General features: G+C 48.9%; 1 protein-coding gene across 1 annotated transcript in view; it reads left to right on the forward strand.

Moving 5' to 3' along the window:
• The window catches only part of COL9A3 (collagen type IX alpha 3 chain), a 38,443-nt gene that overhangs the window by 16,939 nt on the left and 2,814 nt on the right, over positions 1 to 18,690 (forward strand). The window contains exons 12-29 of the mRNA XM_054218904.1: positions 885 to 938; positions 1,421 to 1,474; positions 2,017 to 2,070; positions 2,846 to 2,899; positions 4,038 to 4,091; positions 4,498 to 4,551; positions 4,861 to 4,914; positions 5,540 to 5,593; positions 6,537 to 6,581; positions 7,054 to 7,107; positions 7,443 to 7,496; positions 10,408 to 10,461; positions 11,150 to 11,221; positions 14,717 to 14,752; positions 16,149 to 16,193; positions 16,765 to 16,797; positions 17,169 to 17,315; positions 17,939 to 17,993. Coding sequence (XP_054074879.1) covers positions 885 to 938; positions 1,421 to 1,474; positions 2,017 to 2,070; positions 2,846 to 2,899; positions 4,038 to 4,091; positions 4,498 to 4,551; positions 4,861 to 4,914; positions 5,540 to 5,593; positions 6,537 to 6,581; positions 7,054 to 7,107; positions 7,443 to 7,496; positions 10,408 to 10,461; positions 11,150 to 11,221; positions 14,717 to 14,752; positions 16,149 to 16,193; positions 16,765 to 16,797; positions 17,169 to 17,315; positions 17,939 to 17,993 — 1,027 coding nt within the window. The remainder of the gene's footprint in view (positions 1 to 884; positions 939 to 1,420; positions 1,475 to 2,016; positions 2,071 to 2,845; positions 2,900 to 4,037; positions 4,092 to 4,497; positions 4,552 to 4,860; positions 4,915 to 5,539; positions 5,594 to 6,536; positions 6,582 to 7,053; positions 7,108 to 7,442; positions 7,497 to 10,407; positions 10,462 to 11,149; positions 11,222 to 14,716; positions 14,753 to 16,148; positions 16,194 to 16,764; positions 16,798 to 17,168; positions 17,316 to 17,938; positions 17,994 to 18,690) is intronic.

An 18,690-nucleotide genomic window follows, 5' to 3' on the forward strand; every position in this document is an offset into this window, starting at 1 on the left:
CCTTCTCTGTCCCCTCTATGATTCACAGGAACTCTGTGCAGTAGGTCACACTCCAGCAGTGAACTGAAATAATAAGTTACTCAAGTTATTTTAGCAGGATTTAGCAAGAGTTGGCAATGGATGGACCATCTCCTGGGAAACGCTCTCAGTTCCTCATGATCTGACCTTTTGCAGGTCTGTTTGGTCTCTGAGCTGAGTCATAAATATCGTTAGAAATACACAATGTTTAGGGTAAAGCTATTCAAAATTCATAGCTTATGAAATGGAAAAACCTGTGAAGGTCTCCAATTATGATGCAAATGATGCACAGGACCTCTTGCGTGGTGAGGAATAGCATCTGCCACGGCTGAAATTAGTTCTGGGTCTCTCCCACAACAGTAGGAAGGGAGCCAAGAAGCAAATTGTATCTGAGTTTATATAAAAGATTTCCATGGGACATGGAGTTCATTGCAAGCTGGATGATGCAGACATTAAAGATGACTTAAACAAAAAGGGAGGTTAAAGATGCGGAATGGGGTTTTCAGAAGCGTCTCGGCCCCATTTTCAAAAGTAATGGGGGCTGAGTTCTGGTCCCCGACCTGTAATTGAGAATTGCGTGTGGAGACCCACAGCGTCGTCTTACTGCGTGACACTCCTGAAAAATGAATCTGGGCATTTCCTGAAACTAGATCAGTTCTGACACAATGGTACCTAATGCAGGAATGATGCATGGCTAATTGACCCCAGAAGTGACCTCCATTCACGCGTTTCCGGCACGTCTATAGATTATTTTCCCAGTAAGTCATTTGTGTTGTGGGAGTTTAGGTCTTACAGCTGTCTCACAAAACTCAAATTTTGAAACAAGACTGTACTGGAATGTGAATAATTGGAGCTCTTGCTTCTAGGGACACACTGGTCACAAAGGAGAACCTGGTGAAATAGGAAAAGAAGGAGAAAAGGTAAACTTCAATTTAAAGGGGGTGGGGGAGGGTTTTTCTCTTTAAAAGCAGCATAACAGATAGTTTTTTTCAATAAGACGGGGAGAAATGAGGCAATTAACTGAATAACAGGAAGTTACTATGACCGAAGTGCACTGGCTTCCATTGCTCTGCATGTATGACTGTGTGCTAATGCTTCAAGAAAATCCGTCTTCCCAATAATCATCGTGTTAAGATCAGTGCAATAAGTTAGCACCTGTTGTTTCACATCAGGGATGTCAGCTCAGGAAAAAAAGTCCTGCATTAATCACGCAGGTAAATTCCTGACTGGTGAAGTGTTCTTGCATGTAGAAGAAATTGCCTATGAAGTAGAAGCCAATTCTGAAGCAGAAATCTGAGTGGGATGGAGTTCAAGGAGAAATAAGATGGGAAGGTCCCTGGCTTTGGGTTGGCAGGCTCATGCGATCTCACCCTTTGTTTAATTTTTTTTTTTCCTCTCCCAGGGCAACCCTGGCCCTCCCGGTCCTCCAGGCATCCCCGGCAGCGTTGGCCTGCAGGTAACACCTTCTCTTCAGACCAGTTCCCATGACCTTTTTACCGTGAAACTCAATGGTGCCATCAATCATCTCGTGTGACACAAACAGCTCTTGCCTCGGCATAATCACAGGTGTCAAAGTTGATGCTGGTGAAAAAACAAATCGTGCCGGTTTCACTGAGCTTTAATTCAGGTCCTGCTTTTTTGGCACCTCGCCTGGGCTGAGATATCCCAGCGATAGCCACAGTCTTGCTGGTACTCCAGGAGAGCCCTGGGCAGGTTTTGGGTGGATCTGAGGCCGAGCTCTGGGCTGGCTGGGCAGCCTGGCAGGGGGGCTGGGGACAGCAGGACTCCGAGTGCCTCTCTGCATGGGGTGTCTCCAGTGGCACTTGCTCAGAGGTCATCACCGGGAAAATGTCTTGTTTCTGCATCAGAAGGCTGAGCTTCCTGCCGCTCTTCACTGTTTCTTAATGCTTTCTGTGTTGATGAGTGGCTACATCATGCTGTTCTGCCGTTTTATGTTTAACAGTGATTGGGTTTTAATTGATTTGTTTTCTTAATTAGGGCCCAAGAGGACTAAGAGGCCTTCCTGGTCCAATGGGTCCAGCTGGTGACAGAGTAAGAAAAACCTTCTGATTATATTTTTTTTTTTTTTTTTTTTCTCTCTCCACCACCTATTTTTCTCGTGCAAGGTCCAGGTGGCATTTGTCCTTACTGGAGACCACTGGGGAACTTGTAAAGATGCGAAGTGCAGGCTCTTTCCTGCACCTCCCCAAGCAGAACAACCTTCCAAAGGCGGGAGGAGTCTACATAGATGAGGGATTGACGGGATCAGGCTCAGTGTTGATTTAAGGACTCAGGAAGGACAAAGTGCTGCCCCTGCAGGACTGGCAATGCTGAAGAATCCTGCACAAAAACTGAGAAATGTTTTATGAACACTTCACTCTCTGTTCGGTCTCTTTACAAGAAAAAGCCAAAGAACCGCTGGTGGACAAAGATTTTCAGGACGTGAAGAGTCTCCTTGGTGAGAACAGGGTTAATCTCCAGCTCATCGTGGCTTTGGACTTTTGCCGAAGTCCCTTGACCATTGCCCTAGAGGCTGTGAACGGCTTTGAATTTGATAAAGGCATGCGTTTATTTAGGAACAAGTGTGCTATCAAGATAGCGAGGCCAGAATAGTGTGTGTCACAGAGATAACGGTGGGGAGATCCAGAGTTAAAACCTGCTTGTTCAGAGGGGGATCTTTTGCAAGGCTGTATTGCAGGCTAGCAAGAACTATGGGGTGTCTCGCCAGGGCTGTGTGTTTTCTTCGACTGTGGTATAAGGTGGGGATGCTGTTACCTCACCCTCTGCCAACCACAGCATTACAACGATGTATTATTATTCTTTGCAGGGTGACATCGGTTTCAGAGGGCCACCTGGAATGCCAGGACCTCCAGGGAAAGCCGTATGTATCTACTTCTCACCGTCTCTATGGCCCTGCCTTCCACGACCAAAGCCTAAAGCTTTTGTTCCTCCTGCACTACGCTCTTTGCTGCCAGGGGACAGGAGGGCTGTGCTGACCGTCTCCATCAGATTATTCCCTTTGCCTTTTTCCCTCCAGTTAGAGCAATGTTATTTCACCTGATCCAGATCTCATGATGTCTTTCCCTCCGTTGTGCCCCGTGCCAGAATAAGTCCACCACATTTCCATCGCTCTCTGTTCTTCGCTGCTCTTCCCTGAGCGTCAGCAGCTGTGGGCAAGCACTTGAGAGGGGCATCTGTGTTCTTCTTGGGAAGGAGGGTTTTGAAGAAGAATCAGTAAGCGCTATCCTGAGCTGATGTCCTTTGAGTCTGGTCTCAGTGCCCGCAGCTCACAAGGACGTCTGCTACAAGCAGAAATGGTTGTGTGTATCAAAGCCCTCATCCTTCTGCAGAGCTCGGGGGTGAAGCATAGGAGAACTCTGAACTGCACGTTACCTGTGGGCAATCCTTTGTACCCTCCTCACCACGCCCAAATATGAGACCAGAGCTGCACCTGCAGCATTATGGCCTTTCTAAGAGCATTTTCCACTGGCCTGCCACCCACTCTCTCCTTAGTGTGGATAATATGACGTCCACCTTACAGCAGACGCCTTCACCTGCCTACACCAGCCAACACACCACGATGTGCATTGACCCCGGGGCAGCACACCTCTGGGGTCCCCTCCCCAGTCTCTGCAGTTCTAGAAGAAATTCACCTGAACCAAAATAAAATGTGGTCCGCCAAACATTTAATTACGCCAAGCAGGATCTAGGCAGTAAATATTAGAGTTTTTCTCCTACCTGGTGTCTGGTTAAAGAAAATGCTTCATTAAGCGAAGGGGAAGATGGTCTGTCTCTGCCCCGAGGGGTTGTTGGCAAAGTCCTTGCTGCGATTCATCTGTGTGTCAGGAATTACAGAGTGTAACTGAGAAAGTACAGCCGAGCTCCTACGGGAATGTGTACGCTCACGCCTCTGCTGATGCCACCAAACAGCACAAAAAACCTTCATCATTTACACCCTTGAAACGTTGGTCTTTGTCGCTGTGTGAAGATGCTTAATGACTTTTCCTCCTCTGTCACAGGGAGACCAAGGAACCAAAGGACCTCAAGGATTCCGGGGGCCCAAAGGCGATACTGTAAGTGCAGTAAAACACCCGTCTGCTCAAATTTTGTACATGACATTCAAAGGAGTCTGTTTCACAGGTTTATTATGGCTTGTCCCCCCTTTATTTGAAAGGGATGAAAGTATTCCTCTCAAAAATGAGATGTTTAAGTCTTATTAAAGATGCCCAAGTGCTTCTTACACTCCAGAGCATGGGGATGAGATCTTACATCTCCATCCCTTGAAACGACCAAGAATTTTCCCAGCATTGGGCCAGTTTTCTGGTGTGTCCTAAAAGAACCGCCATACCTACAAGAACAGGACAGGAGCCAGCACAAACTGAATGAAACGTCCCCACAGACTTTGAGTATTATCTTTGTTGACTAATTGTTCCTAAGGGTTGTGTCCTGAATAACACAGAATTTATTGATGATTTCTAGGGTAGACCTGGACCAAAAGGAAACCCGGGGGCTCGTGGACTCATAGGAGAACCTGTAAGTCAATTAAATAGGATGCAAGTCTCACTGTTGTCTTGCTTGTGGATGGTGAGATAAAACATGATAGGAGAAATCTTGTGTTTTACAGTCTTTGCTGTCAAACTTCTGCTCTGTGGGTCTGTGTAACCTTCAGCATAATCCTGGTTGGACCAGACCCAGTTGTACTGCTGTTGGTGAAAAATCTCCCCGTCCCCCAGTACAACTGGAGTTGGACCCGTTGCCAGAAGGTTCTTTGGTGTGAAAAACCTATTTTGCAAACCTCAGTATCTGCTTCATGACCTTAACCTGTGTTGTGCATGGTTGCAGGGCATGCCTGGCAAGGATGGACGAGATGGAGCTCCTGGACTCGATGGTGAGAAGGTTTGTAAAGTCCTACTTAAACACTGCAGGAAAGATTTCCGTTGGTGTCCTGTGTGTGTTGCAAAGCTCTGGTGCCTGTCAAGAAAGAGCATGGCTGGAAAGCTTTTGCTTCTAAAGAGTTTTCCATTAACGTAACTAGTGAAGGAGAGAAGTTGCTTCTGTTAATTAATCCCAAGGAAATTCCCTAAAGAAAGAAGATGTATGTATGGGCCGTGCACATATGATCTAAACTCAGCTGTGTCCCTATGCTTAGCGGTTCCTGTTGGCTGACTCTAGGCCTTCAGAGACGCCTTTTGAGAGCTGTTGACAGAGGCATCTGTTAATTTTAATTGCCTGCAGACAAAGTGCTGTCAGGTACTAGTTGCCTGGTTTTTGAATGGGGATCCCGCTGGAACATGGACCACGTGGTGCCAAGGAGGGCTGGGAGCTGCAAGGGGACTAGGGAAGGACCTGGGGGCTCTGGGCACCCAGTGGGTGTCCGCCTTCTGTAGACACAACAGGTTCTTGGTCTTGCACATGTGGGGAGGGAGAAGATGACAAATGCCTGTCTGGGGATGTGTCCCCTACCTGTGTCAGACCATTTTCCAGTACCAGAGGGTCCCTCCTAACCTCTCGATATCCACAGGGTGATGCGGCTCGCATGGGTGCTCCTGGAGAGAAGGGACCGAACGGACTGCCTGTGAGTATGGCAGCAGGACCCGTCACCTTCGGGGCAGTGCAGCAGCTCGGGCTGCCTACAGAGACCCTTCCTGGGGAGAGGGGGGGTCGCTTTGCCGATTGTCTCACAAGGGGACCCATTTAAACCAAGAGGGAATGCCTTTTTCCCACCATTCAAACAGGGGAGCTGTGTACAAGATAGAACGGAAAACATCCGGAGTAGCACCAGATACTAATACAGTAATACCCTGGCTTTTGGCCGCTCTGACTCTGTTTAAAATTTAAATTTGAGGGGGGTTTTCTCTTTCACATCCCAGTGACTTGCGTCCCTTATGCGGGGAGGTAAGATCTGGGATACAAGTGACCGTAATTGAACAATACCCTGAGCTCTGTCCTCGCCTCACCAGTGTTCATTGGCAAAACGTTTCATTTTGCAATGCACACAGGCTGCCCAGAGAGGTGGGGGAGTCTCCGTCTCCGGAGACATCCCAACCCCGCCTGGACGCGTTCCTGTGCCACCTGCTCCGGGTGACCCTGCTCTGGCAGGGGGTTGGACGGGGTGATCTCCAGAGGTCCCTGCCAACCCTATGATTCTGTGATCTCTCCAGCCTTCCAGCCATTTAAATAGGGGTAAAGTATTGCTTTCTTCCCGTCTTGCAGAATATTTTGAACACCCCTGGAGAGAGGTTTCTGCTGTGCAGAATGTTGCTGCCGTTGCTCTATTTGTATATTCCTCCTCTTTGCTCTAATTGTCAAGGATTAGTGTACGTAGAGCTGCTAGTGCAGTCAGCAAGAGGGAAATTGAAGCCATAATTTTCATGGTGAAAGCTGCAGAAATGTAAATCCTCCATTGCTTCAAGCAAGTGTTGCTCCTTATGTGTCAAATCAGACCAGAATAACAAATCTAATAACTCCGCTGCTTCTGATATTGCTTTAATTTCGGGCTTGGGTTTTATTTTTTTCAGGGGCTGCCTGGAAGAGCAGGTCTTAAAGGCTCAAAGGGTGAACCAGTAAGTGAACCTAATGGTGGGTTCTGGTGGGGAAGCTACTAAACTTGTCACCCGCATCATTGCTCTTGTTAATCCTCGTGCGTGAGAGAGCGCTGCAGGAAGGCGCTTCTTCCTGCATCGAGGTGATGCAAAAATGAATTAAATTGGTGTGTCCTGAGCATCCCTCCCAAAGAGCATCCCTGTCTCGCTCAGTCTGAGATGGGATACGGTGGCACTGCCCTGGGGCTGGCAGCCCTCACTGCTCCCGGGACAGGACGTCTGTACAGCTCATCTGTTCTTTAAATGTCCGTGAAATGTCTTTAAATGTCCGTGAAACATTTTTTAAATGTCCGTTCTTTAGAATTTTCTCTTCTTGGTCTTAAAAATGCAAAGGTTTAAAGCTGCTTTTATTTCCTGATCCAGGTTTTAACTCTCTCCTGTGTTCATTCTCTGCAGTCGTGCCCTAACCGAGTGTTTGCTCTCCCCCCTGCAGGGCAGTCCTGGAGAGATGGGAGCGGCGGGTCCCTCTGGAGAGCCAGGCATCCCTGTACGTATCCCCATCGTTTATGCTTATCGTGAGATTTGCTGAGCGTGTTTTAAACCGAGCTGCGAAGCTGGAGCTCGCATGCTGCTTCCCTGCACAAATAAAGCTTTCAGGAAGGCGATAGGTGCCGTGCTGCCTGTAACACGCCGCGATGGGCGCTCCCGGGCGGCCCCACGCAAGCGGGGCTTGTGGATGGGGCAGCAGGGCAGGGAGTTTGGGATTAAAATAGCCTGAGATCCAGGCTATCCAGGCATACGTTCTGGCTCTGCCGTGGGTTGGGAAGGGTGGATTCATAGCTCCTAAATGACTTTGGTGACTGACTTTGGTGTTATTGCCAGGGCGACGTTGGTATTCCTGGTGAGAGAGGCCTGCCAGGACCCAGAGGAGCAACTGTAAGTACAACACTGCTGGGAAATCAAATAGCTACCAAAGTCGAGTTCAGTACCTGGGATGACTCTCTGGATAAAATAAAAGGCCATGTTTTCTCCTGGCATTGCCCCTGGGGAGTTTTGGCAGCGGAGGAATTACTCCCCCAGAAATGGGTCAGATCCCGCTCTCCCTGACAGCTGGGTGCAAATGCAAAGCAGTTCCTCCCGTTTCGTTTGGCAAAGAAAGCTGCAGTTGTCCGAGAGGTTTGTGGAGCTGCTACAGTCAGGCAGGAGAGACCGGACACTCCGCGGTTCCCTGGCTGGGCACTGATAATCAGGTTCACCTTGTGCTGAACGCGAGTCATTAATGAAGCAAAACTCCCATTAAGTTATTGCAACGTACATTCCCACCAGCTTATGGAACGTGAAATCCTTCCCGTTCCCCTGTCGCTTTCCTTGGAGCAGTAGAAGTTCACCGCAAAACCTGAAGCCGTACAAGCAGCAAAGCGGGAAAGCCTGGACGTCGTCAGGGTGAAACGACAGGGGCTTGAAAAGTGTTAAAAAGTTTTAGACCCGTTGGGAGTCTCTTGCCTTTCTCGCATGTAGTTGCGTGCTTTTCCCAACTGCTGGAAAATGTCCGTACGGCGGGTGCAACGCCAGAAGAGTCTCCGGGTGGGGAATCTCTTCAGACGTTTCCTTCTCCCAGCCAGTACCGCGGCAGGGCTCACACCAGGGACCCTGTCGGTGTGAGCCCCTGGGAGACAAACCCCACACACAGCTCTGGCAGTTTTCACTTTTACTCTGTGAACTGACGACTTTTTGAAACTTTGGGGTTAGAAACTGCTGAGGTCCCCAGCGGGGCATCTTGTTCCCGCTTTCATTGTGTTCCCTGCGTCATCTCGGAGCCTGAGAAATAAAAAGCACCAGGAGTGGCAGTGCAAACCTGAAAATCACTGCATGGCTACCTGTCGTGTCCCTCCTCGACAGCAGTGATAATAATAAACGGTATCAGGATGATACCAACTTGGTTTTGTTCACACTACGAAAAAAGCTAGGATACCGTTTATTTTGTCACTCCCCAACTAGTGTTGCCGTTGTGGTTGGACCTGACCTTCCAGTGGTTTTGTTGGGCTTTTTTTCTTTTCTGTTTTTTTGGTTTTTTTTTTTTCCCCCCCCATCTCTCAATCTCATTTTGAAATCCAGCAGCGAGTCTAACAGGATTTCTGGTGTTGTGCCGCTTGCAAGAAATGGAACAGTACGATGATTTATTGTTCGTGAGCAGCTGCTCTTTAAAATTCCACGGAGAGGGAAATCAGCCTTAGAAATAGACTAGACTATTAATATTTGTTTTTACGTCGGCAATTTTTCATCAAAATAGCTGGCCCCGCAAAAGGTGTCACGTTACTATAGAGAAATCAAATGCAGTTGAGTTAATTGCGTTGGTGCTGACCTCTGGCCTGGGCGCAACAGCAGATGAACCCGTGTTTATTTCTAACCTGGATTTCTAATTTCTGATTTGTGTTATTAGAGTCCTAATTTATACGAAATAGCGTTAAACTAATCTGCGAGCTGCAGGCTTGTCTAGCGTTAAGGCTGTTTGGCTCAAAACAATTTGGCTTTCTTTATTATAGCAAACCAAGGGTTTCTCCCCACGCGCAGGCTGTCAGGTTCTATCAGGTCCCACCACTTTTAAAGGCGCCGGCACAGCAGGGTCATTTTGGGTGCAATTTAACATAACTTTCCTAGAGCTCTGCATTTATAGTTCTCAAAGTTCCTCATCGAATTACCAGCAGAAGTCAGAAGCGGAAACAGAACGGCGGTTCTCCAGCGTGATCTCAGCAGTTCGGCTCCTGCCCCTGGGCAGAGCCTGGTTCAGCGCAGGGTGGCGGCGGTGCCCGCCTCGAGCCAGGCAGGGATAAGGGCGACCGGTTGGCATCGTCCATTGGGTCACGCATCGCACGAGGATTTCCTCTTCATGACGACCAGAAAAAAAATGTTGGGAGACAGTGGGTGTGTTCAGATCCCAGGGAGAACTTGTAGGGCTAACGATGAGGGGAAAAAAGCTCAAGGAAAGAAGAGAGATGCCGTTTAACACAGGCGCCCCCGCGCTGCAATCCAGAAGGCGGCGGGTTCCTCGGACGGCCCGTGCGGAGCCATCCTCTGCCTGCAGCGGCCGGTTGGGAGTTAATTTATGTCCCCTAATTCTACACCCAGCAGAGGCGGCTGTGAAAGGAGACAAAGCCGAAGTCCCACCTTCTAACAGGAGTTTGCCTAAGGCATCGATTTCAAGAGGACACTTTACGAAATGGGATTTAGATGCCTAAATTACTTAGGGCTTTTTTCGCCCAAGATCTTTATCGCATATGTGATTTTTCTCAGTAGAAAGCAATAGAGACTCCTAATGGTAATGCTCTAATGTTCGTGTTCTGCCCAGTGAGCCGGGCTCTTAACAGCACCTGCGCTAACCGCATAAGATGCTTTTTCTGTATTGCAAGTTCAAAGTTTGTCCAAGAAAGTGGACACAATTGCCTTTTTTCGTGGCCGAGAGCACGCAGCACATGTTTTACAGTAGCTTCTTGCAGAACTGGATCAATTAAAAGCGTAATATTGGGTTATCAGATCCCCTTTAATGTATATGGTCTGTGCTCTGTCATGCCTCCGCCTTTTGCTGTCACTGATCTTTACTGCTTATGAGTATGATCTGTCATTAAGCATTAATATTTATAAATAAGCATTTCTGTTAATAATAATATTAAGGAAGCTCAGTAAACACTGAGCACCGTTTCGCGGTGGCTCATCAGGTCCATCAGCGATGCCACCGCGTGCTGCGGTGCAGAACCGCCTGCTCTCCCTGTTAGACATGAGTTGAATCACACAAATAACTTCCCTGGTCCCGAATTTTCTCCTTGCCAAAGCTTTTCTTTCTCTTTTTCAGGGCCCGCTTGGTCTTCAGGGCCCCATGGGAGCCCCCGGTGTCAGAGGTTTCCAGGTGGGTGCCGACAGGGGGAGTTTAAGGTGCGTCACGTTCTGTCAGGCCACTGTTCTCTGCAAAGCTCTGGCCAGAGAAGCGCGTGATGGCAACAAGCGATGGGAAGAAATGTCTTTCCACTTGCCAGACCCAGACTGACACTTTTATTAACACAGTACGGTAGAAAAAGCACAGGGCTGGATAAGCTGCCTGCCGGAACAATTTATATTTAGTGTTTGTTAAGGGAGGGTTTGAGTTTGACCTATGTGAAGACGCCTGAATTCCTCCTCGACCTGGACGCTCCCAGCTGGTGTGTCTTCAGTCAGCTCCTCCCTTCTGCCGCACCGGGGCTCTCACGTCTTGTCCCCCCCTCTCCATGGGAGCGTTCACAACCAGTGTCACTGTTTCCCCAGTGAAACCGGCTGAAAACCAGTGTAGGGTGCTACCTTCTGGGAGCATCACTTGGTCAGGGGTCGCAGCAAAAGGCCCGGGCCAGCCAAAGGCTGGAGCGCTTCGGCAGCTGGCTGAAACGTGGTGGGGCAGAAATCAGAGCGCTCTGCCGACCAAAGCAAGCGGTCCCTGGGTCCTGGGGGGGAAAGGAGGGAGGACATCAAGGACAAATGACCTTTGTGAACATGTTGTGGAGCCTGGTGAACTTTGGGGATGTCAACTTTAAGCTGTCGCTCTTTCTTTTGTGTTTTCTTAACAGGGTCCCAAAGGTGCCAGTGGTGAACCTGGCCTTCCTGGTCCAACGGGAATTCGTGGAGAGTTAGGTGACAGGGTAAGGAGAAAACATCCATAACCAATTCCTGTTTGGGAGGAGTGAAATTAGAGCGTAACGGGGCCCCCAGACACGCCGTAGCTGGTGTCGCCCCCGCAAGCACAAGCAGGTTGGGTAGAAGGTGGGTGCGTTGGGTGTCCCAGCCCACCCACTGCGGCTGCCCAAGACGGACCCTACAGCAGGTAGCAGGACTCGAGCATCATGTCTCTGCTGTTCCTGTCCTTGTTTCCGTTTCAGTTCAGGAATTCATGCTATTTTTAGACAGCAGGGGTTGTTTAAAAGAGACTTTGGGCTCCATTTCTAGCCAGAATAGACGACTGGGGGCTTTTTCCCTGCTCTGTGTGCTGATTTCACCAAAGCCTTGCTCCCCGTGAGCACAGGAGAGCTGATCCACGCATCTTTGTTCTTCAGCTGCTTGATTAGGATTTCTGGATATATTTTTTTTTTTTTTTAAAAATTACAGTTTACTCGGTGATTTTCTTTCTGAACAGCAACACACCTGGGCCCCACGCCTCAGAATAAATGCAGCTTTTTTATTTAAATGAATTCATTCTCATTTAAAAGAAGCCAGCGGGGTAAAGTGAATGACACTTGTTCAGGGCTTGCAGGAGAACAGGAGCCGTGTGTTCGCCGGCTCCCTCGACTCCAGCTTTAAGGTGAAATTCCTGTATAAGCAATCACAGCGGCACCACGGGGGTTTCACAATGGCCCTTCTGTGCCGGCTCCAGGCAGGTTTAAAAGAGCCTCTTGGAGGGACCGTCGGCCTGGAAGCGTAGAACAGGAGGGTCATTGTGGAGTTCCAGGGTCCTGACTGCGTTCGGGGCTTCGTTGCGGTGAAAAAATGTATGTTCTGAGGGGAAGAGGCCCCTGCTCGGAGCAGCCCGGCGTCCAGAGAGCTGCTGCGGGCAGAGGGAAGGAAAATGTTATGCTTAAAGCAAAATAAAATATAATCTAGGGTTTATTTCTGGCTCTGAAGTTAAGTGTAGTTACTCTAAGGTGTAATTGTTGATTGTTTCTTAACGCCCTAGCTCGTTAACAGCTTTCCCCGGGAAAACACGCTGCAGCAGGTTTGGGTAACGCTGGAGACTTTGCGCCCCTGCGTGTGCAGGGGGTGCTGAGGGGAACGTCCCGCTGCCCCCCCCAGTCCCACCAGTGTCGGTGACAGCCACGTGTGCCCGGAGTCCTCCTCCCCGCGGGCACAGCGCTGCCGAGTTACACGCTCCTTACTGGGCATTTGGGCTGGGAAGACCCTAAAACCTCCGATTGTGTCTTTGTAGCCTAAACAAACAGCCTCCGGCGTCTGCCGGGGGGGGGACAAAGAGGGCGGCAGGTCCCACCATGGCTTTGCCCCGCTGCCAGCCCGGCCCGCTGGTCCCCGGCCTACAGAGCGGAGAGCTGCAAATACACGGGATCGATACAACTACAGCGCGCCAGCTGCGGCTCACCCATCGTGCTCTCCTGAAATCAATTCCGGCTTTTTTTTTTTTTTTTTTTTTTTTTTTTCCCTTTGCAAAGAAAAAAAAAAATTTTATATATATCCCTGCAAGCCTGAGTTAACAAGTACTGATACGCTTTTGCACAGCCCTTGGACTGACTGCGGCCAGGAATATAAACCAGCGTATCAGTACGTGTGCTTTCTTGCATGAGAAATACAAGAGGTTTAACGCGTTTGACCGTAAGATATAAAATAGGATTGAGGCGATACATAAACCATCTTGTGGGAGCAGGATATTGGGGAAGGGAAGGATCTGGCTGTTGTTGCTGTGGTAGCAATAGGTAAATATTTTTCCTAAGGATTTTTTTTTTTAAGATCGAATTCCTGGGGATTCTGGATGCTGGCAGCCGTCCGGGGCAACGTCTCGCTCGGCTCCGTGGTGGCACCGGTAGATGCTTGGCAGATGTGTTAGTTGTGAGGATGGCTGGTGGCCGTGGAGCTGGTGGTCCTAAAGTCCTGTCGCTTGTTCCTGCTGCTAGGAATTGTTACTGCTGTGAATTACACGGGTTTGAATCAAAATCTTCTGGGCTAAGCTTTTCTTTAAGGGACCGTTCCTTGCAGGACACAGTCTTTGGAGACTAAGCCGTGTTTTATTGCCATAAACTTTCATGGGGCCTTGGGACTCTGTGAAGTTGGAGGTATAAATCTGGATGATAATGTTCAGAAAAGAATATATCGTCTTTGCCATCGGCAAACACAAAATGGGGGTTATAAATAGCCACAGCAATTCTTGCATTTCCACATTCCATTGTCTGGTTTGCTCAGAGTTATTTTTTTCTTTAATAGAAATCCCTCCTTTTTTTAACTTATGACTTGAGCAAAATGACATGCCCTCGTTGGATGTGTTTGGCCTCCTCGGAGATTCTGTTCTGCTGAGCCATCTCCAGATCTAGTTATTAAAAAAAGATCAGTTTGCAGATGCCAGACTGATGAATGTGCTGTAGAAATCCTGTCCGAAGGGTAAAATCTTTGAATTTCCCATGTAGATTTTGCAGTAGAGAAAAAATCCTGGGGTTCTCCTGAGCTCCTCGTTGGCTCTGCTAAATGGACCCACAGTCACAGAATGGGGCTGAAAACATCTCGTGTCCTCTCTGTGGATGCCAGGTAGACAGAGTTAAATTCGGAAGGATTTTTCAAGCTGCCTAAATTATCCCTCGGGTGATAATCAGGTCATCGTCTAAATGTATTTTATTCCTGTGGCCGTGTTGTTCTGTGAATCTCAGAGTCAGGAGCACCTAACTCTAAATCCCAGGAAAACTGACAGTCTAATAAAGCCGTGAAAAACCATCCTGACTTTTTGCCGTTGCAGTAATAAATGTTTTCGTCCATTTTATACCGTAAGTAAATTCAGTCTCCTCCTCACGTCTTCGGGTGTGAAAGGCAGAGATCAATTGCCCGCCCGTCTCATCCTGGACCTTGGCCTTTCATTTGTGATTTTGTTAAATTGCTGTTCCGGTCGTGATCGCGAGATGACAATAATGAAAAGCAGAGGGGCAGAAGTAAAGGAGAGTTCCTGTCTCTGGGATGGAGGAGAAAGACGACTTTTGCAAAACAGGTTTTGAAGACTAGGATTTAAAGCACAGAATTAATTTTAGTTTTATTTAGGAGATGAGGAGGATGGTATGAAAAGGACGGTGTAGCTAACCTGTGCCAGGCAGGTGGGGAGCGGTGCATTGACCACCTCCGGAAGGTCTCTCTGGTGTGGTTGGATGAGGACGCGGTGGGCAGAAGACCACCAGGCCTGAGCTGGGAGGTCCCGGCAGCTGCTCGGCGCTGTAGGCAAGAGAAACTGTCCCACAACACAAAACTAGCTTAAAAGGATGCTTAAAAATCTCTTTTTGTTTGGAAGAAGTATGAATAAGATTTGGTCCCTCCTACTTGGCAGCTGGGAGATGAATTCCCAGCCCCTTGCTGGGTGAATGAATGTCTGACCGCACCAGGAATTCACAGGAAAATGCCAGTTTGAGCTCATTTGCCTTCTTTCTTTTACTTATTCTCAGGGTCCTACTGGTGTCCCTGGTCCCAAAGGTAACCAGGTAAGTGAAGCTGATCTTTCTCCTGGGATAACTTCCACGTCGTGGTCAGCAGAGCCGTTTAAACCCTGCCCGAGGTGCAGCCTCTGGCAGCCCAGCCTGCTTTCCTCCCCTCAAACACGCTGGAGCCGGCACCAACAAAACCCTCTTTGCTCCCGTTTTCCCTGTGTTAATGACAGAGACGTGGTCTGTTCTAATGGGGACGCAGGAAAATGCGGATAAAAATCCTGGAGACTGGCTGTTTATTTTGTACCCGCAAGGTGTGCCGTGCCGTACGCGAGCTCCTCGCATCATGTTCCTCCCAAATTAAGTTCCGAAGCGCAGCTTTTCTCTGCCCGACGCAGAGGATTTGTCCTCGCCTCAAAGACAGCCTAACAGACAAATGGAATCTTTTCCTTTTTGCTGCTTAACTTCCGTGGTTGGATTAGTCTCAGTTGATGAGCTTTTGAGCCACTTTTCATCAAATACGTGGCATACCTTAATGCGTGACTGGGTTTTTGCAGAAGCCCCATGCTTTTCCAGCAAGCGTTTCTTGTTTTATTTACGGTGTCAGCGTCTGTGCGGTCCCCATGTTGTCGCTAAGGGGAAGAGCAGCCTAACGCGCGTTTCTCTTGCAGTGATCTATGGCTGTCGAGCAGAAGTTACCGTAACAGTGTTCATTATCTGCTCTAATTGCCGTGCAATACGCCAGCTCCGCAGCAGAGTGTTCGGCGCGGGAAGCGCTGCCCGTGCGGCCGGTGCCGGCAGGGTGCCCCCGGCAACGCTGGGATGGCCCACGCTGCCGTTGGATTAATTGATGCGCTTTGTCACGGCCAGTAAAATTAATGTCACCGGAGCTTTAGCCACCTTTACGTTAGCGTCCCCAGAGAGGGAGGGTGACGGTCCTCACCAAGCGGTGGATCGCTTCTGTTTAAGGGCAGGATGAAGCCATTCTGCAGGTGACTCTTCCTTCTGAGGAAACCTAGAGGACACCGTTACGCTGGACACTGAACCTTTAGCTGTCGTTGCAAACTCACGTTCTCCGTGAGACCCAGAGCTGGGGAACCCGACATTTGGATTCCCTGTAAGAGGAGTGCCAGCGCCAGCCCGTGGATGTCTTCCACGGCCACCCCATCTGTATGAATTCAGCCTTTCGTCCCAGTACCAGCTTGTCGCAAAGGGCACCTCGTCCTCGTGCCAGCTGCCTTCCACCATGAGTGTCATCATCAGCTGGGGAACAGCTACTGTAGAGCTCAGCTTTGGAAAGAGAGAACTTCCTCTTGCTGAAACAGCTGTAAAGCTGCTAAGTGCCTCCATCTCCCTTAGGAGCTGAGGTTGTTCATGTCTCAGACCGAGCCTTATTGCCAATAATCTTTGTGCACCAGCAGGGGCAGTGTTAATTCTGGTATCTCCCTTTCAGGGCATTGCTGGAGCAGATGGCCTCCCGGGTGACAAAGGAGAACTGGTAGGTGTCCTTGAATTCGCTAGTGTTGACTCCTCAGATAACAGATGGGTCTAGAGGAACATAAATCAGGAACTAATATGGTCAGTCAGAATTAACGGTCCAAGAGCTCCAGCCCTGCTGGCTGCGAGAAGGAGAAGGCAACCCGAGGTTTCCCACCACCGTGTTCAGGGTGTGCATCAGCTCCTCTTGTCATCAGGAAGCACCGGAGAGCCCCTGTGGCCTTTGCAGAACGGTGGCGTATCGGTGCTCATTTGTCATTTTGCCCCTCAGAGGGGTCAACATTGCTCTGTCGGTGGGGGGTTTGGTCCGCCTCAAGAAGTAGCCAGGTTGCCTGGACCCGCATTCAGCATCGGGACCCGGGGTGAGTCCTGGCGTCAGAGTCCGCTCCCTGTTGTGCCAGGGCTGAGTCCGGTCTCCAGCAGCCTGTTGCCATTCCTGGCCCCTTTGCTAGAAAAGCCCGTCAGATGCCATGTACTTGTCCTCACGGCTTCCCGGAGCTTGGGAGGTTTGACTTTAGATGTGCATTTTCTGAATGGATCTTTCTTTCTTATTTCCCTTTTCATTCTAACAGGGTCCCTTTGGTCCCCCCGGCCAAAAAGGAGAGGTATGTGCCCCAAAAGGTTTGGGAGTAAACGTGCTTATTGCATCTTTTGGTGATGTATCTCCGTAAACTATGTTCTAGCGTCATTTCCTAGAAGCAGGTTTTCTTCGTGGTCATACTATAAAATTTATGACAATGACAATGTTTCTTCTGTCATTCAAAGCATTCGAATGTGTTTGATCGTTTTGCTGCAGCAGGGACTCCTGTTGTCATGACATACATACGTAAAATCACCCGTACGATGTAAGAGACGTTGATGATCAGCCAGATCAGTTAAGGAAACCCAGAGAAAGGTTTAACTAATCCCCGTGAGAAAAGAATGGACCATGTTTTCTGTTTTTAAGCAGTTGGGTTTTTTTCCTTCCTCGTCACAGCCAGGAAAAAGAGGAGAACTTGGTCCGAAAGGTGTGCAAGGACCTAATGGGACAGCTGGAGCACCAGGGATCCCGGGACACCCAGGGCCCATGGGACATCAAGGGGAGCAAGGTGTTCCCGGCATCACGGGCAAACCGGGGCCTCCTGTGAGTATTACCCGCTTCTGGGCGCAGTCAGGGGGGTCTCTGAAGCCAATAAATGGATCGTGGATTTTGGATGCGTATTCAAAAAATAAGGTCCTGCTTTTGGGCAGGCGGAAGGAGGTGACTGCAGGTGTGGGAGTTCACCAGTGCAAAAAAGATGAACGCCTTGCGAGGTTCAGAATTAAAATCCCCCAGAATGCGCGCCTGGGAGAATTAATCTTCCCTCGCAATGGTACATGGACAGATGATCTGCGTCCACTGGAACCGGCTGTAAGCCACCCTTCTCATTACAAGAGTGAGTTAGAAGTTGCTCATTTAAAAATCCAACTCCTGCTCACTGCTTCGAATGTTAGACGTGGTCCGGAGCTCGCGTTCCAGCGTTCAGGAAAGGCCAGAGAAGCCCCAGATGAAATACCTGGCCTAACACTAAAATGAATCTCTGCCGTTAGTAGGACAGAGCTGCTAAACTGAAGCTTTTGAAATGGGGAGAACCCCCCTGCTCTTCCTGCGGGATCCTGTGCTTCCTCCCCAGCTGCTGGGAATGAGCGACGCGTCCCGAAGCTTCTGTGGGGGACGGTTATTGATAACGTGGTTTGTGTAAGGACAGATTCTTCTGTTAATTGCAGGGCAAAGAGGCCAGTGAACAACGTATTAGAGAACTCTGTGGGGAAATGATAAATGGTGAGTATTACTGAGAGAAAACTGGCTTTAGTTGCCGTATTTAGCTGACCCTGAACATAAGATGGCTCCTGAGATTTGTTATTTTTCTGTCTCAGTAAGAAAAGATACGTTGACATTTAATGTAAGGAAATTATTCCAGAGGTCACCTTGTTGTCTGGGATGTCCTTCATTTTTCTCAAATGAGTATTTTTACATGATTCATCCTGCTGCCCTACAAAGTGTGCCGAAAGCGGCTTGGACACAAGCGTGGCACGCGCTGGGCAGCGTCTGCCCTCACCCGGCTCGTCCTGAACTCCCGCTCCCTCCCAGAGAGTCCTCCTCTTTCTTTGAACTTACTGTTCTGCATTTATGGTCACTGTTGGGGATGAAGTTGAAACTCTGAAATATTGTTTCAGAAAACCTGTTTTAATTATTTTTAAGTATCATTTGCTAGAATACTAGACATCTTTCAAAGTGGTTTAGGAAACGGGAAATATCAATGCCTTAAAAACCTGCAGGTTTCTGACCAAAATCTCCTTCTCTGGAGATGTAAAAAGAAATAAATAATAAAATTACTTAAAAACAAAACAAAAAAAAAATGAGAAGACAGAGTCAATGGTCAGTTTCCTTCTACCAGAAGCAGTAAGGGTGCAGGAGTGGCAGTGCGTGCCCTGCCCCGGCGCGCAGCCCTGCTTCGCCATCAGACACTGGGTTTTCA

This window comes from Rissa tridactyla, chromosome 12, assembly GCF_028500815.1.
Source record: "Rissa tridactyla isolate bRisTri1 chromosome 12, bRisTri1.patW.cur.20221130, whole genome shotgun sequence".
In the NCBI taxonomy this organism is placed as follows: domain Eukaryota; kingdom Metazoa; phylum Chordata; class Aves; order Charadriiformes; family Laridae; genus Rissa; species Rissa tridactyla.